General features: G+C 45.4%; 1 protein-coding gene across 3 annotated transcripts; it reads right to left on the bottom strand.

Annotated features, from left to right (window-relative positions):
• Positions 1-332: 332 nt before the first annotated feature.
• Positions 333-23,362, bottom strand: LOC118394167 (pre-mRNA-splicing factor ATP-dependent RNA helicase PRP16-like). 3 transcript variants are annotated; one of them, XM_052462241.1, is made up of 25 exons: positions 23,079-23,362; positions 22,223-22,567; positions 21,874-22,079; positions 21,594-21,758; positions 21,314-21,482; positions 21,061-21,179; positions 20,881-20,954; positions 20,621-20,776; positions 20,312-20,473; positions 15,168-15,275; positions 14,953-15,077; positions 14,683-14,820; positions 14,156-14,342; positions 13,421-13,606; positions 13,033-13,173; positions 12,075-12,302; positions 10,891-10,998; positions 10,672-10,784; positions 8,444-8,652; positions 7,589-7,743; positions 7,318-7,473; positions 6,880-7,140; positions 6,619-6,714; positions 6,387-6,508; positions 333-2,392 (listed from the first exon to the last, which is right to left on the bottom strand). In XM_052462241.1, exons 2-25 carry the CDS (start codon positions 22,549-22,551, stop codon positions 2,311-2,313), a joined length of 3,795 nt encoding a protein of 1,264 aa, XP_052318201.1. In that variant the 5' UTR covers positions 22,552-22,567; positions 23,079-23,362; the 3' UTR covers positions 333-2,310. The 3 variants fall into 3 exon arrangements, with proteins under 3 accessions (XP_052318201.1, XP_052318203.1, XP_052318202.1); XM_052462243.1 differs by having other exon boundaries at positions 21,874-22,076; XM_052462242.1 differs by having other exon boundaries at positions 23,259-23,334.
• Between the last annotated feature and the right edge of the window lie 1,187 nt (positions 23,363-24,549).

Here is a 24,549-nt window from a genome sequence, read left to right as displayed (position 1 = left end):
GTTGTAGCGCGGTAGAAATGGTAAAATCATTTGATTTAGACATGCAGTCTGCGGATACATTGCCTTTAAATTTCCAATCACGCCATAATGCTGATCTTCGGCAGTACAGATTGATTACAGCCCTTAAAGGCAATGCTCCCACGTTCACGGAGACTGCATTCACAGTAAACGCTGCATGTCGGCTCAATCAGAAATGACCTTTACATTTCAATTGCGCTTTACTACAGCACTTCCGCAATGCAAATTCAATCGAGCCCTTAGGCTCTGACTGAGATAGCGTTTACTTTGTTTTACCTGTGGTGAGGGAATCAAGGACACATAAACCAACAGAGTAAAAAATAAGACCATTTATTTTCAGTTCCCAAACTGTAGTCAAGTTAAAAATTATATTCGCAAACCATGGGCTGGTGTTACCAGAGCCTAATTTCACATCACAAAACAGAATCACTGACCACCACAAGACAAGATACTGGTCTGTACAAAACTATACAAAGTCAATCTAGTACACAGAATGAATGACTTCAGAATCAAGTCCACCGCTTGGAACTTGCTGAAACACCTTGCTAAACCTGACTACTCAAGTGCAGGACATATCAGTCTGGTGAAGAGACATGATGTAAGACAGGGTTTCCGAAACTCAGTCCTGGGGCCCCCCAGGTGCACGTTTTGGTTTCTGCCCTAGGACTACACAGCTGAATCAAATAACCAACTAATCATTAAGCTTTGATTATTTGAGTCAGCTGTGTAGTGCAAGGACCAAAACATGCCCCTGGGACTGAGTTTGGGAAACCCTGATCTAAGAGACGTGCCACAGTTACACACACACACATATCAACTCCAACCATGTACCCTGCAAAATACATTTCTGGGATCATTCACCCACTTGACTTGGAGGGGAATCTCAAGATAAAATTGGTGGCCATTTTCAACACAAGGACCATGAGAGGCTGAGGCCATCATGAGTTTCATCCAGGTTCTGACATTCATGTGTAAACGGAGAGAAGCTGAGGAATATTACAGTGCTGTGGAGGGCTAATGGGGTTAGGAAAAGCTCAATTGCTAAAGCTTGTCCTCCAAACAGTTTGCATGAAGGGTGTTGTTAAGGTAGCTCCAGATATAAGGTCTGAGCCACTCATGCCACAAGCACAGTTTGGATAATGCTTCAGTCAGTGAAGGGGCACTTCACCATGGCACAGGCCATTTGCTACACACAACATACAAAAGGATACAGAGGTCAGCCAGTTGTACAAGGTGAAAATGATCTCTTGAAGGAGATTTGAGAGGGACATGATTCATGGACACACGACAGTACAACTTCTGCCTCCTCTCTCTACTCACACTGAATGTCATACAGCCCAATGAACACACTACGGGATCAGACTAGATTGGACCAGCCGCCCACTTATGACTGACAGCACAATGCAGCACTACTTAAACACTAGTAATGGGGGGGGTCTATACAGTTACATATCGGGATATCATTTGACGATATTTAATTGTTTTGACAATATCGCAATATTATTTTTGCGCTAGTTTCCTGTACCAAAACGCCAGTATTTTCCTTCCATTTCTTGTTCTCCATCTTTTGTATTCAGAACTTTTATTTCCATGACTGATCAAAACTCGTTTCTCATGGATCTCTCTCTTGTCCCTCTGCAGCAGATACATGGTGAGCAATATGTTCGGAACATCGACTCACAATAAAATCACAGTATCGAATCGCAATACATATCGTATCAGCACCAAAGTATCATGCTAATATGGTGAGGTCCCTGGCAATTCCCAGCCTTATTGAACATAGTTTATATTGATCGGGAGAGACTACCATCAAGAAAACAGCCCCTTGTAGGGTACAGTAGGAGATGGAACAACTAAAGGTTTCCTGCTTGGACACTGTAGCCTGTGAAGGATTATGATAAAGGCTTTGGCAGATTTTCAAAGTATATCACATACCCTTTAAAGACGATACCTTTTCAATGATGTTTCATCATTGTTTTTTTTTTTTTGTTCGTTTTTTTACTATCACAGAAATAGAAAATACTGCATTCTAACAGCCGTATACTGTATCTCTCTGCACGTAAAAATGGAGGGACACGATGTGGATTTGCTGACAGAAAAGGTCTGTTACGGGAGCCTCATGTCTTATACAAGTTCTACCTCTGCTGGCCTCTGTCTGAACTGCAGCTAGTACCGAACAATAGGAGGGGCAGTTATCCAAGCCCTCTCAGCAAAGCTCATCCAGTGATGGTATGGTACACATACAGGTGATATTTAGTGGTGAGTTCAAGTGTTTAAGTCTTAACAGAAGATCTAGAGCCCAAAACGAGCTGGGGTGCGCTTTGGGGTCATGGGTGCCTCTTCCTTCCTTCCCGGGGTGCAGATTTTCACAGCCCTATCGAGACAAAAGAATAGACAATTGGCAATAACAGAAGGCACATTTTTTTTTAAACTTGCCATGTCAGACATAATGGGACAGGCTAGCAGGGGGGGACAGGCTAGCAGATGGGGGACAGGCTAGCAGATGGGGGACAGGCTAGCAGATGGGGGACAGGCTAGCAGATGGGGGACAGGCTAACGGGAGAGAGACAGGCTAACAGGGGGGGGGACAGGCTAACAGGGGGGATAAGCGGACGCTGCTGACAGCAAAATCTATCATCTTTAATTACAGCAGCGTGACACTCTGACACTACCCAGCATTCCCTCCTCAGTCCTCACACACACACCAGCAGTTACAGCCATCAGGTCATAACCCAGTCCTTCCCTTCATCCCTCAGTTCTGTCCACCCCACCTCACCCCCAGCTAAAGTGACAACAATGTCCTCAGGCCTTCAACATTTATTTATTTATTAAATTAAACTTTAATTTAACAGGGTGATTTCTAGAGGCTAAGAAAGTCTTTCACCTTTATTTTCCAATGTCTTTCACACACACACACACACACACACACATCCTGAGAGGCCTGCTGGTAGGAGGATATGGAGAAGTGAGGAGGACAGCCTGGCTGAGATTAAAGCCAAATGCTAACTAATGTGCCTCCCTTTACATAATCCTCAGTAAAAGCAGAGTTTGGAAGCAGGATGGATCATTCTAGGTCTAGTAGACAGATATATTGTTGTCAAGTGCTTTAAGAGCTCTCTGTCTGAGGGCCACTCTTCTTTCCACACACAGGTGTTTGGTGAACACAGCAGAGGGAAGACGGCACCCTCATTCCTACCACCACTTTCACATACAAGGACAGAACACTTCTCATAGCCCTGCATTTACATTGAATAAAAGCTCCCATAAAATCACTGACTTAAAGCTTTGAGCCCACTTATCTGAGTACGGGTGGGGTTGCTGAATGACAGACAGGAACCAGATCAAAATGTGTCGTAGAAGTGTTTCATGGGGGCACGGTGAAGGGATGCTTGTGTTCACAGGCAGAGCCGGACAAAAGCAGCAGACAGCCCACGAGAGCCGGCCATGTTTATTATCATAATTCTGAGGCACTCGTTCTCTAATCTATTCCTTAATCCTCTGCGTTTTAATGTGATCATTTTGGAGACTGACAGACACTCTTATTGTTAATTAATCAGCAGATTTATTGCTAATATGAAAGTGTTATTTTTTACCCTCCCAAACACATCTCTTTTGTGAGCCTTATGGAACAGGTGCAAACTAAAAAGGTGTCCCTTCTCATTTGAAAATAAACGCTGTCTTCTTTCTCCCCTCTGCTGTGGCACCATTTAAATAGCAGCAGTAATGGGGGTCAGCCAGGAGTCAATATTATTTATTTTTGTCTCGTCTGGAAGGACTGGAGGTGAGAAAAGCTCATCATGGAAAATGAGGTAGGAAAGACAGAGGATAAGAGAGGAGAGGCAGAGAATTAGAGAGAGAGATGGTAGAGAAGACAAAGAGGATAAGAGAGAAGGAGAGACAGAGATAGAGAGAGAGATGGTAGAGAAGACAAAGAGGATAAGAGAGAAGGAGAGGCAGAGATAATTAGAGAGAGAGATGGTAGAGAAGACAAAGAGGATAAGAGATAAGGAGAGGCAGAGATAATTAGAGAGAGAGATGGTAGAGAAGACAAAGAGGATAAGAGAGAAGGAGAGGCAGAGATAATTAGAGAGAGAGAGATGGTAGAGAAGCAGCTAAATTAACCCGTTTCTACGACTCGGAAGGGGCCCATTCTGGAAAACAAACATTTCCCATTGACCCCCATTGTAAAAGAACAAACTTTGCGTCGATTTTTCTGTTATACAGAAATAACAAAACATACAGAAAAGCTGCAATGTTGTTCGATGTACATTTAACCAGGTCAAAAATCCCGACCTACGGTTCACAATGTTCCCACGTAGGGAAATGGAGCCTGCGAGAAGAGCCCTGTGGCTTCAGGCTATTCGGTGTGGGACAGTGGGAAATGTGGGGACGCGGTGTCCAAGTAGGCTACACGTAGCAATGTGTGTAAAAAACATTTAATCACAGGTAAGACATTTAACTTGTTAAGTACAGTCTGCTTGTTAATTCCACTCACTACTTGTAGCTTTATAGTGTGTTGTTGGTCTTGGCTAGCTTAATGTTCTGGTTGGTAGCTAGCTAGCACTCACATGGCTCAAGTTAGCGAGAGTTGCACCCCTTCTGAAAAAACCTACACTCGATCCCTCCGATGTCAACAACTACAGACCAGTATCCCTTCTTTCTTTTCTCTCCAAAACTCTTGAACGCGCCGTCCTTGGCCAGCTCTCCCGCTATCTCTCTCAGAATGACCTTCTTGATCCAAATCAGTCAGGTTTCAAGACTAGTCATTCAACTGAGACTGCTCTTCTCTGTATCACGGAGGCGCTCCGCACCGCTAAAGCTAACTCTCTCTCCTCTGCTCTCATCCTTCTAGACCTATCGGCTGCCTTCGATACTGTGAACCATCAGATCCTCCTCTCCACCCTCTCCGAGTTGGGCATCTCCGGCGCGGCCCACGCTTGGATTGCGTCCTACCTGACAGGTCGCTCCTACCAGGTGGCGTGGCGAGAATCTGTCTCGTCACCACGCGCTCTCACCACTGGTGTCCCCCAGGGCTCTGTTCTAGGCCCTCTCCTATTCTCGCTATACACCAAGTCACTTGGCTCTGTCATAACCTCACATGGTCTCTCCTATCATTGCTATGCAGACGACACACAATTAATCTTCTCCTTTCCCCCTTCTGATGACCAGGTGGCGAATCGCATCTCTGCATGTCTGGCAGACATATCAGTGTGGATGACGGATCACCACCTCAAGCTGAACCTCGGCAAGACGGAGCTGCTCTTCCTCCCGGGGAAGGACTGCCCGTTCCATGATCTCGCCATCACGGTTGACAACTCCATTGTGTCCTCCTCCCAGAGCACTAAGAACCTTGGCGTGATCCTGGACAACACCCTGTCGTTCTCAACTAACATCAAGGCGGTGGCCCGTTCCTGTAGGTTCATGCTCTACAACATCCGCAGAGTACGACCCTGCCTCACACAGGAAGCGGCGCAGGTCCTAATCCAGGCACTTGTCATCTCCCGTCTGGATTACTGCAACTCGCTGTTGGCTGGGCTCCCTGCCTGTGCCATTAAACCCCTACAACTCATCCAGAACGCCGCAGCCCGTCTGGTGTTCAACCTTCCCAAGTTCTCTCACGTCACCCCGCTCCTCCGCTCTCTCCACTGGCTTCCAGTTGAAGCTCGCATCCGCTACAAGACCATGGTGCTTGCCTACGGAGCTGTGAGGGGAACGGCACCTCAGTACCTCCAGGCTCTGATCAGGCCCTACACCCAAACAAGGGCACTGCGTTCATCCACCTCTGGCCTGCTCGCCTCCCTACCACTGAGGAAGTACAGTTCCCGCTCAGCCCAGTCAAAACTGTTCGCTGCTCTGGCCCCCCAATGGTGGAACAAACTCCCTCACGACGCCAGGACAGCGGAGTCCATCACCACCTTCCGGAGACACCTGAAACCCCACCTCTTTAAGGAATACCTAGGATAGGATAAGTAATCCTTCTCACCCCCCTAAAAGAGTTAGATGCACTATTGTAAAGTGGCTGTTCCACTGGATGTCATAAGGTGAATGCACCAATTTGTAAGTCGCTCTGGATAAGAGCGTCTGCTAAATGACTTAAATGTAAATGTAATGTAAATGGAAGCCTTTCAATATTACATTTTTCTGAGTAGCGGGAACGCTCAGCAATGTGGAAAAGTAATCTTTAGACGTGTACTTTTCTTAAATGTAGCTCTGTAAGAAACTTGAGTTTGAAAAAGGTAAAGCTGTTGCTGTGAGCCAATTGGGTAACCAAGGTAACCACAGGCGGGTGAGGCCGCGGCGGTCTATTTAATAGCGACTGGGACTATTGTCAGAGTGAAACCTCTCCATGAAGATAGATGAGTGTATACCTGACGCTGCCCACGTTACTCTTCCTGTCCTGATCCTCTCTCCTGCTCCTCAGTTGCTGCTCCGCCAGAGACATCTCCTCCTCCATGTTAGTGATCTCCTCCTTGGCCCGCCGCCGGTTCTCCTACACAGAGAGAGAGAAGAACAGAGGGGTGAGAGGAAAGAAAAGGACAGAGGGAGGAGGAACTAACCATGAGACGTAGGGAGGGAGGAAGTAAGGGCCGAAGAGCTTACCATCCTGCTCTTCCCTGCCTGTTTGACGCTGTAGAACATGGGCCCCAGCTCAGCCAGCCACTCCCCATCCACCGCAGTCACACACTGCATGTACTCCTACAGGAGGGACATCAAACAACACAGGTTACAACACATTAGAACACAGTAACAGAGCTAAAAGGCTGATATATATGACAGCTCTTTCTGGTGAGTCAAGGTGTAGAACATCATCTCTGAACAGTCCAGATCATAGCGTAGCTGTGTGGAGGCTGGGTCTGTTACCTTGGTGGTCATGACCAGCTCGTGGTAGGTGATGTAGTCTGGGGTGTAGCCCATACCAAACAGAGAGCTGGTGGGGTGGAGGTGGCAGGGCATGCCTGTCCTCACGTTCACATACTCCCCTATGCCTTTCAGCTTGGCTGCCTGGTGGAAGTAGGCAGCACAGATACACTTCCTGATGATGTCCCAGTCTGAGCCACAGGACACCAGGTTCATCCTCTGCTGCACCATGATGTCTTTGAGCTGCGAGCGCACCTCGCGCACCTGAAACACCCACCACACACAGAGACACGTTAGCTACCGGAGAACCAACACAAGAGGACATTGAATACACATTGCTCAGTGTGTGACTATTGTGATGCAAAGTGGTAATAAAGTGCATTTCGATCCTAAACCAGGGAGACTGGTCAGAGAGGGTAAAGGACAAGAGCGTGGTCTGACCTTTCGCATGGCCTTGGTGTGGATGAAGTGTTCGTTGCACCAGATGCTGGAGTAGTTGTTGTTCTTCCACTGCAGGTAGACGTTCAGGTAGGTCAGGTGGTCACTCTCTGGGACAGAGAACTTCTCCCTCACCTGGTCACTCTCCTCCTCACGACCCTGGAAAGGTCGGGACACAGAGGAAATACAGGGGTCATTTTTCTTAACAGTAAGATAAACAAACATTAGCAACACATTAAGACATTCATTGGTTGGCGATCTCAATGACATCTACCTTAGGCCTGTAGAAGATGGCCGGTACAGACAGCATGGAGACGATGATGAGGATGTCAGCACTGCAGCCCATGTCACATGATACGATCAGCATCTTGGACAGAGCCGGGTCCAGAGGGAACTCCACCATCAGCCTCCCAGTGGGGGTCAGGGAACCTGAGGGGGACACAAATATTAACACTTCCTGTCTACAGACAGAGGAGAGGGGAAATACAATAAAGGTGACACCTTCCTGTCTATAGCCCTGAGAGAGAGATAAAGTGCTGACATAGGAGGATGGTTACAAAATCATATTTAAATCTAACTTTGGCAGCTCTGATTTAAATGATTACATGACAGACTATAAAGGAGCTTAGAGGGAAAGTGCAGATGCAGAACAGGCTGTATTGGCCAGGTAAACCTTAAATCAGAGATAATCTGCTGTTAACACACCACACAGGCAAACGTCAAAAGTCCTCCACAGACACCAAATCCCCTAATCCCCAGGGATCTGGCTCAGATGAGACAGAGATGAGACTCAGCCAGTCAAATCTAACAGAGGATAAAGCACTATGCAATTACTCCACTACCTACACCACAGTGCTACCTAGCTCTATACTTTACGGTGTGCAGTGCATGTACATACCATTACAGCAACCTATTGACTAGTTCCATCATCCAAATCTCTCCTCGCACGTGTAGTTATTGTTAATCTGTAGTTATTGTTAATCTGTTGGCTGTATTGCTGGTGGGGAACACATACTTATCCCAACATATTTTAACCTTGTTTTCTGAGATAAATTATTATATTTGATCAATTTGTACATTTAGTGGCCTAATCTTGAGTGATGTGGTCCAGGCCATGGCAGAGACCCACCTGTGTTGTCCAGGGCCCCCAGGATCCACAGCTGGTACATGGAGTTCAGCATGTTGTCCTCAGGCGGGGGGTCCATGAAGTGGAAGAGCAGCAGGTCCTGGACCCCCAGGGATTTGAGCAGCAGCACCACGTTGGCCAGGTTGGTCCTCTGAATCTCTGGGATGGTGGTGGTCAACATCTCATTCTTGAAGGCGCTCTGGGTGTACAGCCTGGATGGACAGAGGAGGAGAGGAGGAGAGAAGGAAAGATTTGAGTGAGAGCGACACCAACGGGGGAGGTTATTGAATAATCTAGCAGACACATTTTTTTGTAAATGCACAAATGCTCCATGGAGTGACAGGTCTGGAGATGCTGTCTTCACCATCTGGTTAAACCCGCTCTGCATGGCACTGATGACTTCACACAGTGCTCTAACCCTGTAACAACGGCGCAGCGCTCTAACCCTGTAACAACGGCGCAGCGCTCTAACCCTGTAACAACGGCACAGCGCTCTAACCCTGTAACAACGGCGCAGCGCTCTAACCCTGTAACAACGGCACAGCGCTCTAACCCTGTAACAACGGCACAGCGCTCTAACCCTGTAACAACGGCACAGCGCTCTAACCCTGTAACAACGGCACAGCGCTCTAACCCTGTAACAATGGCGCAGCGCTCTAACCCTGTAACAACGGCGCAGCGCTCTACCCCTGTAACAACGGCGCAGCGCTCTAACCCTGTAACAACGGCGCAGCGCTCTACCCCTGTAACAACGGCGCAGCGCTCTAACCCTGTAACAACGGCGCAGCGCTCTACCCCTGTAACAACGGCGCAGCGCTCTAACCCTGTAACAACGGCGCAGCGCTCTAACCCTGTAACAACGGCACCGTGATTGAGAAGCCTCCGTTTCCATGAAAGCTGAACGCTCCCCAACTGACATTTAGAGAAGGGCAAAGAGACAGGCCTACTGCACATTATAAACATTTAACCAAGCTACTTATGAGGTATTTACTAACCAAACTATTTAGAGCAGCTCCCATTGCTGCTTCAGACTGATAGGTCTGGCTTAACAAAGCATCTCTCAACCATTTCAGATAGTGGCTAATCCCTCTGAAGTGTGTGCATTATGAGGGAATGATCTGTGTTTGTTTACGCCGGGTTGAGTGAATGTCCTCAGGGCTGGAGATGTGCTGTGTGTGTGTGTGTTGGGTGCAGTCACAGCTAAGAGGTGCTTTGAGTAGCAGATTCTCCACACAAGTCGAGTCACCCAGCACGGCCCGCACACGTCACCTCCCACCCCTCCAAACGCCTAGGCCCCACCCACTAAAGCCCAACTCCCAAATTGATTATTCATAGGGGGTAATCTTGGTAGAGGGGGCTTTTATAAAATTCCAAGCTCATTTACAAGGCAAAACAATCTTTTGTCTGGTGTGCGTGTCACCATCTCCCTCAACTTGGTGTAGTATGACAGATAGGTGAAAGGTCATGTTAAATCTCAGAGAGAACAGGCTTTTGTGTCACATTCTCCCTGCTGTAAACAGAGTTAAACTGCATGAAATCCTGTGGAGATTAGGATTCTCCCTCCTTCTCTCCCTCCCAGCCTCTGATGGCTTTGAAAGCAGCCCGGCCGCCTTGCAGATCCGAGGCCTGGACAGCCCATCTGAGGGGAGCTCTGATGTGCATCAGCCAGAGGATGAAACACCGGCGGCGGCATTTCACACAACAACACACACACAAGCTTCAGATAGACACCCGTTTCAGCACGGCTCACCATACAAATGGATGCTAATGTTGTTAGCTGGTGTTCTACCTTTTTGGTGGATAGGAGCGGTTGGAATGAGATAGCAGGCAGAGTGAGGAGAATTGTGTAATTCAGCCTGTTTATTCCTGTATCTAGGCCCAGATAGACATGAAAAGGGGAAGATATGGCTGATCTAATATTTTAGTTCCAGACTGCTTCAGTCAGATGTAGGAGTATTGAAGTATCTTTCTAGAAGCCAGGACAGTCTTGACATGTGAATACTCCCTTCCTGCTAGCCCTGACTGGAACTCTCAAACATCACACTAAGGTGACACCTTCAAATAACTGCCTTTCATTATGGCTCCATACTTCTCTACCACAACTGGAGGACAAGGGTAGCCCTCTGGAAACTGAGGAAGGTGGGAGGACTGCACATTTGGAGTGTGAGACTACGTGAGTGTGAGTAAGTGTGTGTGTGTGTGTGTGTGTGTGTGTGTAGACAGTGACTTACCTGTAACACTGGCCTGGCCCTGTACGTCCTGCTCTGCCCGCACGCTGATTGGCGTTAGCCTGGCTGATGGGGTACACCTGCAGGGCATCCATACCAATGCGAGGGTTGAACACCTGTCAAAGAGAACACATCAGCAACAAACACAGAGAAATACTATCCTAACATGGCTTGTCTATATCATTTGATAGTCTGGGGAAGATAGTGAGGGTGACAGGGTACCTTGAGTTTGCAGTATCCAGCATCCACAACAAACATGATACCATCCACAGTCAGGGAGGTCTCGGCAATGTTGGTGGCAACAATGCACTTCCTCACACCATCTGGAGCCTGGCGGTTAGAGAACACAACAAAGACATTACCCACACGTCACTTTACCAGTAAGAAGGACGTGTTCCTTTTTGTGTAATATACAGTCCCTTCGGAAAGTATTCAAACCCCTTGACTTTTTCACGTTACAGCCTAATTCTAAAATGGAATAAATTGCTGTTTCCCCCTCATCAATCTACACACAATACCCCATAATGACAAAAATAAATAATGTTTTACATAGGTATTCAGACCCTTTACTCAGTACTTTGTTGAAGCACCTTTGGCAGCGATTACAGCCTCTAGTCTTCTTGGGTATGAAGATACAAGCTTGGCACACCAGTATTTGGTGATTTTCTCCCATTCTTCTCTGCAGATCCTCTCAAACTGTCAAGTTGGATGGGGATGGTCACTGTATAGCTATTTTCAGGCCTCTCCAGATATGTTAAGAGATCGGTTTCAAGTCCAGGCTTTGTCTGGGCCACTCAAGGACATTTGTAAACTTCTCCCGAAGCCACTCCTGCATTGTCTTGGCTGTGTGCTTAGGATCGTTTTCCTGTTTGACGGTGAACCTTCACCCCAGTCTGAGGTCCTGAGCACTCTGGAGGAGGTTTTCATCAAGGATCTCTCTGTACTTTGCTCCGTTCATCTTTCCCTCGATCCTGACTAGTCTCCCAGTCCCTGCCGCTGAAAAACATCCCCACAGCATGATGCTGCCACCACCATGCTTCACCATAGGGATGGTGCCAGGTTTCTTCCAGACGTGACGCTTGGCATTCCGGCCAAAGAGTTCAATCTTGGTTTCATCAGACCAAATACTTTTTTAAATATTTTTTTTACTGGTTTTGCTTTGTCATTATGGGGTATTATGTGTAGATTGATGACGAAATGTTTTATTTAATCTTAGAATAAAGCTGTAACCTAACAAAATGTGGAAAAAGTCAAGGGATCTGAATACTTTCCGAATGCACTGTATGCACTGTATATGCATTCCGACTACCTAACAGCAAGTATGCTTGTGTACATAGGATACTGCAGTATGTTAAGAGTTCCAACTGTACATGTTAGTGTAACAGTAACTGGGTGTTATTGGTTACCTTCTGGAAGATCTTGGCCTGGAGGTCAGAGGGCAGCTGGGAGTAGATGGGCAGTACAGTCAGAGGAGGGGCGCTCTCCAGATCCTCCAGACGCTCCACAATCTGGTCTGACGTCACCTCGATGTCCTCCTGGCCAGGCATGAAGATGAGGATGTCTCCCCCCATACCACTAAGGTGGATCTGTAGGGCCTGCTTCACTGCTGCCTCCACATAGTCTTCCTGGGGAGTCTGCCCAAACACACAACACTGTTAGAATACACAGCAACCACGCACTACCTTGGTACAAATAACAGTAGTCTTACTCCATGACTTAACCAGCCCCCGTGGCTGAGTCCATTGTGCGCGTGATCATTTTCTCTATCCCCACCAGGCGTGACCATTACACGCAGGTTAAAATACCAAAACCATCTGTGAATCAATTCTATTCATTTCAGGAAAGGTGGAAACACATGAAACGTTCATGGACATTCAGCTAGATAGATGTTGCTCGCAGTTTCTCCAGGGATGCTTTTTTACCAGACATGCAAATGGTCCTCTTTTTAGCTGGTTCTTTGTCAATTTGACAAATGTGTGCGTTTCTCTACTATGACGATTAACCCACAGACAAAAGTGAAACCAAGTTAGTTCTAACTAAGTTAGTTCTTAGTTATCTTTGATTCATCTCTCCTTGTTAGTCTTTAAAAGCACCCACATGGGTTTGTATCTTCGTGAAAACCAATAAGGAGATGGAAGAGGCGGGACTTGCATTGCATCGAGCATCTGAAATACAACCAAGTAGTGTGGATGAAATGATTGAAAAACATGCATGTGTACATTTATTTTGCAACCCTCGCGCACGAAATGTGGCCGGTCTAGTCAGGGTATAAGTCATTATGCAAATTAAATGGCTGTGTTGACTCCCTGTAAAAACATATCCATAATAAGGAAGAGATGTTGAATGGAGAGTTGGACACAATACCTTGCTGAATAAGATGTCTACAGGGAATGTTCTTCCTGGAATGTGGAATATGGGAACGTTGCCGAAAAATGCAGCAAATTTGTCAGAGTCCATGGTGGCTGAGGTGACTATCAGCTTGAGGTCAGAACGCCTCGATACAACCTGGAAGAAGAGGACAGAGAGTTCTACTACTGCTTACAAAACAAACAAAGCCTCCGAATAAAACATATGCAAAAGATTCACAATTGAATAACATCCAGGGAGTTGTAAAAGTGTCTCCCTGGACTGGAAGTCTAAGCCAGCCCACTGCTCTTTCAGCACTCTCGATCCTACCTTCACCTCTTTACCACTCTATCCACTAAACATACAAACGACCTGGAGAAAAAGAAAGAAAAGGTGTCTCTCTGACCTCTCGTAGCAGGCCGAACAGCACGTCTGTGTTGAGGGAGCGTTCGTGGGCCTCGTCCATGATGACAGCACTGTAGTGGTCCAGATCTGACTCTCTGAGAGACTCTCGCAGCAGGATACCGTCTGTCATGTACTTTATCACAGTCTTCTCCGACGTACAGTCCTCAAAACGGATCGCATAACCCACCTGCAAAGCAACAAAAATGTAAATGAATGGTTTAGTAGTGAACTACATACATTTACATTCCACGTATGAATTACGGCCTTCAAACGACAGTGCTACGGGTCAACCAAAGAAACGAGCTGGCGAGGAGAGTTCCATGACAAGTTGCAGAATGGAAGCGGTGTACAATCTCCGAATCACCACTAGATGGCAGTGTTGCACAACATATGAATACAAGCGTCAAATCCATAAGGAAAAAACCAAGACAGCACCATGACTCAACATCAATTAACAGATAACCTCTACACACAGTGAACATTGATATCTGGTGGGACACACACACACACACACACACACACACACACACACACACACACACTTATTCTGTTCTGGGGTAGTTCCGTTTCTCGATAAACAAGTTCATTGCAGTTCAGAAACTCTTGTCAGGTCTGTTACACTGGGTTAACTGATAAGACTAGTTATCCACTGCTTTGACTGATCCATAGATCACTGTTTCTAAGATCTAGTTAATGTTTGTCTAGTGGCTCCTCCATAAGCCAGCTGAATGCTCACCTCCTCTCCCAGGTTGCTGCCCAGCTCCTCGCTGACTCTCTTGGCCACGCTCATGGCTGCCACTCTGCGGGGCTGGGTGCAGCCCACCATGCCGTAACTGGTGTAGCCGTCCTCGTGAAGGTACTGGGTCAGCTGGGTGGTCTTCCCACTGCCCGTCTCCCCCACCACAATCACAATGCTGTTGTCCCTGGACAGAATCACATCACAACCAATAACAATACAATCCTGATGGGACTTTCAACCTTACGAAACTGTGGAAACATGAATAATGGCTTACAAAAACAGATCTGGAAGTGTATTTGTCAATGATTTATAAACGCTGTTTAACATTACCTAAGTCATCTTTGATGTGGTCATTCTCTAACCAAAGGTAAATCACATATGAACATTCTGACTTCACAGCCCCCAACTCCCCCCTTCATTGCCATACATGTCTTTATCATACATCCTGAATGAAAGCCTGCATCTGGGGTAAGACCGGGGGTGATGTCCAAGGACAGCCAGGCCGGGTCCAGTAGAGTAGCTACCTGATGATGTTGAGCAGCTGCTGCCTCACAGCGAAGATGGGCAGATACTGCCTCTGCTCCAGCAGGGTCTTCTTCTTAGCAAACTCACTGCTGGCCTCACTCTTATCTTTCATGTGGTCTGCAAACTTCTGATCCGTTCTGGAGGGAGGAAGGAGAGGAGAGGGAGGCCATTAATGAGGTTGTTCTTGTCGCACATTCTTGTCACAACAGATGTTTAATAAACATTCAGAATGGAAAAAATAAATAAGTCTTTAGTAAAAGGCTTGTTACCTGTAGTCCACCCTGCCATCCTCACCCACTGGCTTGCCCCCAGAGCTATCCCCGTCCTCGGTCTTCTTGATGCCCATAATGTCACCCAGCTTGGTGCCTGCCAGCTCCCAGTGTTTCTGTTGAGCCTGGAGAAACAATCAAAATGACAGTCAGATATTCAGCCAGTAACCATACCATCAAGTACTGTATAGCTGTTTTAATTAAACATCGCCTACCTTCTTGCGTTCCTTCTGCTCGCGGTGCTTGCGGACCAGCTGGCTGCCCTTGCGGGAGATGATGGCCATGTCAGAGGTGGCGTCTTTCACAGGGATGACAGGCTCCGGCTACAGCACAGAGAGACATCAGCAACCGTACGCATTCAGTACACAGCAACTCTGATAGTAAGTCCACTAGTTATTACTCAGCCAGTTCCAAATACTTATCAGCAGACTGTCACAATCCCTCAACAAGCCTGCAACAGCTCTCCGCCAATGGCTCAGACCTTAAAAGTATATACACTCCCCAAAATATTTGGAAAGTGAAGAAAAAAATCATATTTGTCTCTATACTCCAGCATTTTGAATTTGAGATCAAATGTTTTATACGAGGCGACAGAACAGAATGTCACCTTATTTTCATAAGTATTCCGACGCTTTCCTAAGAACCTCAAAATTGAACTCAGGTGCATCCTGTTTCCATTGATCATCCTTGAGATACAACTTGGAGTCCACCTGTGGTAAATTAAATTGATTGGACATGGTTTGGAAAGGTATACACCTGTCTACAGTTGAAGTTGGAAGTTTACATACACTTAGTTTGGAGTCAATCAAACTCGTTTTTCAACCACTCCACAAATTTCTTGTTAACAAACTATAGTTTTGGCAAGTAGGTTAGGACATCTACTTTGTGCATGACACAAGTCATTTTTCCAACAAATGTTTACAGACGGATTATTTCACTTATAATTCACTGTATCACAATTCCAGTGGGTCTGAAGTTTACATACACTAAGTTGACTGTGCCTTGAAACATCTTGGAAAATTCCAGAAAATGATTTCATGGCTTTAGAAGCTTCTGATAGGCTAATTGACATAATTTGACATAATTTGAGTCAATTGGAGTTGTACCTGTGGATATATTTCAAGGCCTACCTTCAAACCCAGTGCCTCTTTGCTTGACATCATGGGAAAATCAAACGAAATCAGCCAATACCTCAAAAATTTTTGACCTCCACAAGTCTGGTTCATCCTTGGGAGCAATTTCCAAATGCCTGAAGGTACCAGGTCTGTACAAACAATAGTACGCAAGTATAAACACCATGGGACCACGCAGCCATCATACCGCTCAGGAAGGAGACACGTTCTGTCTCCTAGAGATGAACGTACTTTGGTGTGGAAAGTGCAAATCAATCCCAGAACAACAGCAAAGGACCTTGAAGATGCTGGAGGAAACTGGTACAAAAGTATCTATATCCACAGTAAAAACGAGTCCTATATCGACATAACCTGAAAGGCCGCTCAGCAAGGAAGAAGCCACTGCTCCAAAACCACTATAAAAAAGCCAGCCTACAGTTTGCAACTACACATGGGGACAAAGATCGTACTTTTTGGAGAAATGTCCTATGGTCTGATGAAACAAAAATAGAACTGTTTGGCCATAATGACTATCGTTATGTTTGGAGGGAAAAAGGGGAGGCTTGCAAGCCAAAGAACACCATCCCAACTGTGAAGCACAGGGGTGGCAGCATCATGTTGTGGGGGTGCTTTGCTGCAGGAGGGACTGGTGAACTTCACAAAATAGTGGCATCATGTGGAAGGAAAATTATGTGGATATATTGAAGCAACATCTCAAGACATAAGTCAGGAAGTTAAAGCTTGGTTGCAAATGGGTCTTCCAAATGGACAATGACCCCAAGCATACTTCCAAAGTTGTGGCAAAATGGCTTAAAGACAACAAAATCAAGGCATTGGAGTGGCCATCACAAAGCCCTGACCTGAATTCCATAGAAAAGTTGGGCAGAACTGAAAAAGTGTGTGCGAGCAAGGAGGCCTTACATACCTGACTCAGTTACACCAGCTCTGTCAGGAAGAATGGGCCAAAATTCACCCAATGTATTGTGGTAAGCTTGTGAAAGGCTACCCCAAAAGTTTGACCCATGTTAAACAATTTAACGGCAATGCTACCAAATACTAATTCAGTGTATGTAAACGTCTGACCCACTGGGAATGTGATAAAATAAATAAAAGCTGAAATAAATAATTCTCTACTATTATTCTGACATTTCACATTATTAAAATAAAGTGGTGATCCTAACTGACCTAAGACAGGACATTTTTACTATGATTAAATGTCAGAAATTGTGAAAAACTGAGTTTAAATGTATTTGGCTACGGTGTATGTAAACTTCCGACTTCCCACAGTTAACAGCGCACATCAGAGCAAAACGATTTGGAGAAGGGTCCACAAAATGTCTGCAGCATTGAAGGTCCCCAAGAACACAGTGGCCTCCATTATTCTTAAATGGAAGAAGATTGGAACCACCAAGACTCTTCCAAGAGCTGGCTACCCGGCCAAACTGAACAATCGGGGGAGAAGGGCCTTCGTCAGGGAGGTGACTAAGAACCCGATGGTTACTCTGACAAAGCTCCAGGGTTCCTCTGTGGAGATGGGATAACCATCCAGAAGGACAACCATCTCTGAAGCGCTCTACCAAATCAGGCCATTGTAGAGTGGCCAGACGGAAGCCACTCCTCAGTAAAAGGCACATGACAGGACTCACAGACCATGAGAAACAAGATTCTTTGGTCTGATGAAACCAGATTGATCTCTTTGGCCTGACTGCCAAGCGTCACGTATGGAGGAAACCTGGCACCATCCCTACGCTGAAGCATGGTGGTGGCAGCATCATGCTTTGGGGATGTTTTTCAGCGGCAGGGACTGGAAGAATAGTCAGAATCGAGGGAAAGATGATCAGAGCAAAGTACAGAGAGATCTTTGATGAAAACCTGCTCCAGAGCGCTCAGGACCTGAGACTGGGGCTAAGGTTCACCTTCCAACAGGACAACGACCTGTTGGAAGGTGAGGACACAGCCAAGACACGTAAGCACACAGCCAAGGGACAACGCAGGAGTGGCTTCGGGACAAGTTTCCGAATGTCCTTGAGTGGCCCAGCCAGATCCAGGAGTTGAACCCAATCGAATATCTCTGGGGAGACCTGAAAAAAGCTGTGCAGTTACGCTCCCCATCCAACCTGACAGAGCTTGAGAGGATCTGCAGAGAAGAATGGGAGAAACTCCCCAAATACAGGTGTGCCAAGCTTGTAGCGTCAAACCCAAGAAGACTAGAGGCTGTAATCGCTGCCAAAGATGCTTCAAAAGAGTCTAAATAGTTATGTAAATGTGATTTCATTTGTTATTTGGAATAAATTTGCAAACATTTCTAAAAACCTGTTTTTGCTTTGTCATTATGGGGTATTGTGTGTAGATTGTGGGGGGGGGGACGATCGAATCAATTTTAGAACAAGGCTGTAACATAACAAAATGTGGAAAAAGTCAAGGGGTCTGAATACTTTCTGAATGCACTGTATATTTGGCCTTGTGTTGTGCTGCTGAAAGGTGAATTTATCTCCCAGTGTCTGGTGGAAAGCAGACAACCAGGTTTCATTCTAGGATTTTGTCTGCGCTTAACTCAATTCCTTTTCTTTTTATCCTAAAAAAAACCATCCTATTCCTCACCATAACATGATGCAGCCACCACCATGCTTGAAAATATGAAGAGCTATACTCCATGATGTGTTGTGCTGAATTTTCCCCAAATATTTCTTTGCCACATTTTTTGCAGTTTTACTTTAGTGCCTTACTGCAAACAGGATGCATGTTTTGGAATATGTTTTATTGTGCACAGACTTCCTGCTTTTCACTCTGTAGTTACTCCACAATACTAACTTAATTGACAATGTTGATCCATCCTCAGTATTCTCCCATCATAGCCATTGAACTCTGTAACTGTTTTAAAGTTACCATTGGTCTCATCGTGAAATCCCTGAGTGGTTTCCTTCCTCACTGGCAACTGAAGGACGCCTGTACCTTGGTATTGCCTGGGTGTATTGACATGCCATCCAAAGTGTAATTAATAGCTTTACCTTGCTCAAAGGGATATTCAATGTCTTCCTTTGAAAAACAATTACCAGTCTACCAATAGGTGCCCTACTTTACAAGGCATTTGAATACCTCCCTGGTCTTTGTGGTTGAATCTGTGTTTGAATGTCACTGCTCGACTGAGGGACCTTACCGAAATAATTGTGTGTGTGAGGTACAGAGGTATTCATAAAAAGATCCTGTAGAACACTACTATTGCACACAGTGAGTGAGTCCATGCAACTTATTGAGCACATGTTTACTCCTGAACTTATTTAGGCTTGCCATAACAAAGGGGTTGAATACTTATTGACTCAAGACATTTCAGATATCTATTTTTAATTCATTTGTAAACCTTTCTAAAAGGATAATTCCACTTTTAAATTAAGGGGTATTATTGTGTATAGGCCAGTGACCTAAAAATCTCAGATTAGATTTAATTCAAGGTGCAACAACAAAATGTGGAAAAGTAAAGGGGTGTGAATACTTTCTGAAGAAACTGTATTTGGACAAATTCACTAATAATGTATTAAATTCTGTGAACGTTTAGTATTTGGTTCCATATTCCTAGCAAGCAATGACTGCATTAAGCTTTTGAGCCTAGAAATGTATTGGATGCATGTGCGGTTTGTTTTGGTTGTGTTTCAGATGTTGTTGTGCCCAATAGAAATGAATGGTAAATTGTGTCATTTTGGACTTACTTTCATTGTAAATAAGAATAGAATATGTTTCTGAAGACTTCTACTTTAATGTGGATGCTAGCATGATTACAGATAATCATGAATGAATTGTGAATAATTATGAGTGAGAAAGTTAGAGGCATAAATATCATACCCCCCAAAAATGCTACCCTCCCCTGTTATTGGTAATGGAAACAAAACCCGAAGCACATTTAACTTATTTAGGAAAACTGCCCTAATGTTGGAAACAAACATAGTTATGCTATCACCTAGAGTCCCCAAAAAATTCCAAACTATAGTACAGAATATTTTACATACAGCAGGTTTTTAAAGGACCAAAGAGAGTGGTCTGCTTTGCATTTTCATTTTTGTAATTGGAAAAGAATATTGCGACCCTGGTATGGTCAGAGCCAAAGTGTCGCCTCACAAAACATTTGATCTCAAATCCAAAATGCTGGAGTATAGAGACAAATTAAAAGTTTTAGCTTCCCTGTCCAAATAAACAGGTAGCGGCGGAGTGTTGGTAATTTAATTGGCCCATAATGTGCTGTAATGATTTATTACCTGCTTGGTGAAGACTATCCTCCCGTCCAGGAAGGGAGGGACCAGGTTGTGAACCAGCAGGTGGACCTTGGCAGCGTTGTCCTCCTCAAAGTCATCATCCACCTCCAGCCTCTGGACCACTCCACTGGTCAGCATACGGTTAGTCTCCCAGCGCTCATTATCCTGGCAGGAGGAACACAACACGAATCGTTAAACACAGTCAACACACACACACAAAATTAAAATCCATGGGTGGTATTAACGATAACTAAACGGGCTACATACACCCAGGGCTGGAGGTGGTTATAGAGTAGCAACACAGTGCCATACCTCATTGATCTGTCGTCTCTGGGCAGAGATGCGTTTCTGTGTCTGCTTCTGCAGGATCTGCTCTCTTTTCTTCACATAATCCTCAGAGGTGGAGGTCAGTGGGTTGTGGAACTCGTCATAGCCTTCGTCCATCATGTACCAGTCTCTGTCTGCTTGCTGCAACACCGCAGGGCAATAGTCAATACATAGAAATGTGCATTTATGAAAGTTGGGAAAGCTATTCATTTGTGTTACTGCCAAGACTCCACATGTCCACTGACCTTCTGGTCCTCCTCCCACTGCTGCTTCTCATCATCATTATCAAAGGCGATGCCATCCTCTCCTTCATTCTTACCTGGGGCACAGAGACACAATCCACAAACATCAGCAAGCCTTATCAGAGCATTAATAAGAGCTCAAATGTGACTGGGGGAAGAGGGAGAGGGGAAAGAGGGGCTTACCTTTCCCACGGGACAGACGAGGAGTGGAGCCTAAGTGCTTCCTGTCATTGGCCCATTCGTTGTACTTGTATGATGGGGTGGGAAGGGGCGTGTCATCAGGATACCGGCCTCTGACTGACCTGGGAACAGAAACAACAAAAGTTCATTTAAAAGCTGAAAATAACATTTCTAATAGCCACTGAAAAGGAGTCTTTTAATAATACTATTAAACCCAGTTAAATTAACATACAACTGTTGAGCTGCAGTTGCTTACTTGTCCTTCCTCTCACTCTCCCGTCCAGAGCGGGGGCTGCGCTCCGACCGTTCAGACTTGTCAGAATCCTTGTGTGAAGGGGCAGGAGAGGGAGATTCCCAGTGGGAACGGCGTGAGCTGGCATAGCCGCTGTCATCCTCATCCCAGCTGGTGCGCGAGGGAGTGCCATCTGATTCAAAGGGTATGAGGAATGAAGGGAGAGAGAGTAGTTTGTGTATTGTAAGCGTGACCTAAGGACCTTAAAGAACTGCCTGTCCGGGGGTGTGGCAGGGTTACTGACCTTTGGGGCGTGTCTGGGGCGTTGAAGGCTCCTCTCTCTTGCTCCCCCGGCTGATGCGCTCGGAGGACCAGCCTTCTCTCTGTGAGCGCTCACTCCTCTCACTGCGGTCTCCACGCTCCGACCGGCAGCTGCCGCCGCCGCGGCTGTGACTGCGTTCCCGCTCATCTGCCATCAAAACAGTTAGTAATTACTTCAGTCAGAAATACACAATAGATAGAAAAGACCGCTATTGCCAGAATATTAACAATGTGCATGCAGATGTATACATTTTTTTGCTCACCTCTTTCACCCCTTCGATCTCTGTCCGTATCTCTGATCCTCTCTCTGTCCTTCTCCCTCTCTCTGTTCTTGTCCTCTTTGGAGGAGGCGTACATTCCATGCTCACGCCGGTCTTTCTCCCTCTGCTGGTGTTTGCGACGGAACTCTTCACTGACCCCTCCAGGGTTAGAGGGTGTCTCTGAGCCAGTCACACGGTACTTCCTGCTACTTTATGAAACATAGAATAAAGTGTCAATTAGACAACACTGCATGCATCAGTTTAGATCTCTTGATAGGGAGAGTTTGTATTCTGTGCCAGTACGAAAAGAGGCTACAGTAACTCAAACCAAATAACAAATCACATAACATACCTCTCTTTTTTACCACCTTGATCCTCCTCGTCTTTGTCTTCTTCATCAGACCCAGAATCACTCTTCCCTTCCTCCCAATCCTTGTAGGAGGATACCTTGGATTTCTTGTTATTCCTGTCATCACTGTCAGCCTCAGCCTGCTCCTTGCCCTCACGCTCTTTTCTCTTTTGAGCTGCCAGCAGATCCAGGCCCAGGAGAGAGGTGCGTGGAGTGGGTGCACGAAAGACATGAGGCTCTACTGCTGCACTCTTCTTCTTCACAATCAGCCCGCCAACCTGCGCAGTGGGGTCACTGCCCTCCAGTCGATGCAGTGACGCATCATCATCCATGGTCTCAAACAACTGTCTGGATTGGATACCACATTTTTGGGGAGATTAGCCAACTACTAATTACGTAACGTTAAGGATGTGTCAGATAATTTAGACCGAAACACTTAACCAAAAGCACTTTGCATACGGAAATTTGACCGACTTGAGATTAATACATTAAACTAATCGATCAAAAGTATAAAATCGCTTGAATAATTCACGGAATGTATTTTATATTGCTACAGTAGCTAGCTACGTAGGTATTTAGTCAGTACTGTAGCTACACTAGCTACTTATATTATATTTGTTACTACTACATTAACGCCAATGAACGACCGATTATAATTTAGTGACAGACGTGACTTCAAATAAAACACGTTAAAGTAGATAACGTTACCTAGCTAGATAACTGGATATCGCTCAGCCAATTAATTAAATAGCGAGCTAGCTATTATACAAAAAGGAAATTAAACTAATAGGTACGACTATACACCCGATATTACAGTACAATTGTAAAATCCCATTTAATAAAACACGGGCTTGCTTACCTTTAACAATATAGGTGGTGAGTCTATCAAGACGCTTACACTTGCTAGTCTTTTTTTAGCGAGCTAGCTAAACCTGCCACATGTATTTATTGTAAATCAAAAAACGATCTTCAATAACATTAACAACCCGAGTTATTGGGAAAATAACATTAATGTAAGTACGAAAACTGTGCCACCCACTTGAAATGATTCAAACCATTAGCTATTATCTTTTGTAAATTGTGCGTTTTTTGTTTACAAAGACAGAAGCCGCCATTGCTATCCCACAATTCCACGGGATATTCCTAAAAAAAAACTTTATTAAAATGATGTACCAGAACACTGGACAATCGAGTTTCTTCTTTGTGTGGCTTTTTCCGGCAGACTAGTTGCATATTGCTGCGTTTCGCAGGTTGGAGTGCGAATTGCACATTTTGGTCACCAAAAAAAAAGGGAAAAGGAGATTAGGATCTCCATCTAACCCTGCACCTATACACTTGAATCGTACTACACTGGCATTGACGCTAGTCGGATGTGGCAAGGCTTGCAAACTATTACAGACTATAAAGGGAAGCACAGCCGCGAGCTGCCCAGTGACGCGAGCCTACCATACGCTTCGAGGCAAGTAACACTGAAACATGCATGAGAGCATCAGCTGATCCGGACGGCTGTGTGATCACTCTCTCCGTAGTCGATGTGAGTAAGACCTTTAAACAGGTCAACATTCACAAGGCCGCAGGGCCAGGCGTATTACCAGGACGTGTACTCCGAGCATGAGCTGATCAAATGGCAAGTGTCTTCACTGACATTTTCAACCTGTCCCTGACTGAGTCTGTAATACCAACATGTTTCAAGCAGACCACCATAGTCCCTGTGCCCAAGAACACTAAGGCTTTATTTGATGTATTTAACCTTTATTTAACTATGCAAGTCAGTTAAGAACAAATTCTTATTTACAATGACGGTTGACCGAAAGGCAAACATGCCTCCTGCGGGGACAGACAAAACACACATCACGACAAGAGACACAACACTACAAAAAGACAGACCTAAGACAACAACATATCAAGGCAGCAACACGTGACAATACAACAGGGTAGCAGCGCAAAACATGGTACAAACATTATTGGGCACAGACAACAACACAAAGGGCAAGAAAGTAGAGACAACAATACATCACGCAAAGCAGCCACAACTGTCAGAGTGTACATGATTGAGTCTTTGCATGAAGAGATTGAGATAAAAGGTCATCTATAAATCTATGATAGGTAAAGCTCCGACCTTATCTCAGTTCACTGGTCACGATAACAACACCCACCCGTAGCACGCGTTCCAGCAGGTATATCTCACTGATCATCCCCAAAGCCAACACCTCATTTGGCCGCCTTTCCTTCCAGTTCTCTGCTGCCAGTGACTGGAACGAATTGCAAAAATCGCTGACGTTGGAGACTTTTATTTCCGTCACCAACTTTAAACATCAACTATCAGCAGC

The sequence above is a fragment of the Oncorhynchus keta genome, chromosome 14 (genome assembly GCF_023373465.1).
Source record: "Oncorhynchus keta strain PuntledgeMale-10-30-2019 chromosome 14, Oket_V2, whole genome shotgun sequence".
Lineage (NCBI taxonomy): Eukaryota > Metazoa > Chordata > Actinopteri > Salmoniformes > Salmonidae > Oncorhynchus > Oncorhynchus keta.
This window is presented reverse-complemented; position numbering and strand designations above follow the sequence as displayed.

What these genes read in the sequence shown, in the direction of transcription:
- LOC118394167 (XM_052462241.1), bottom strand. Translation starts at nt 22,551, where the DNA reads ATGGATGATGATGCGTCACTGCATCGACTGGAGGGCAGTGACCCCACT. An exon ending in AGGCCAAGATCTTCCAGAAG is followed by an intron (nt 10,999 to 12,074) that starts GTAACCAATAAC and finishes TCTAACCGCCAG; the next exon opens with GCTCCAGATGGTGTGAGGAA. An exon ending in AGTAACGTGGGCAGCGTCAG is followed by an intron (nt 2,393 to 6,386) that starts GTATACACTCAT and finishes TTGTCTCGATAG; the next exon opens with GGCTGTGAAAATCTGCACCC.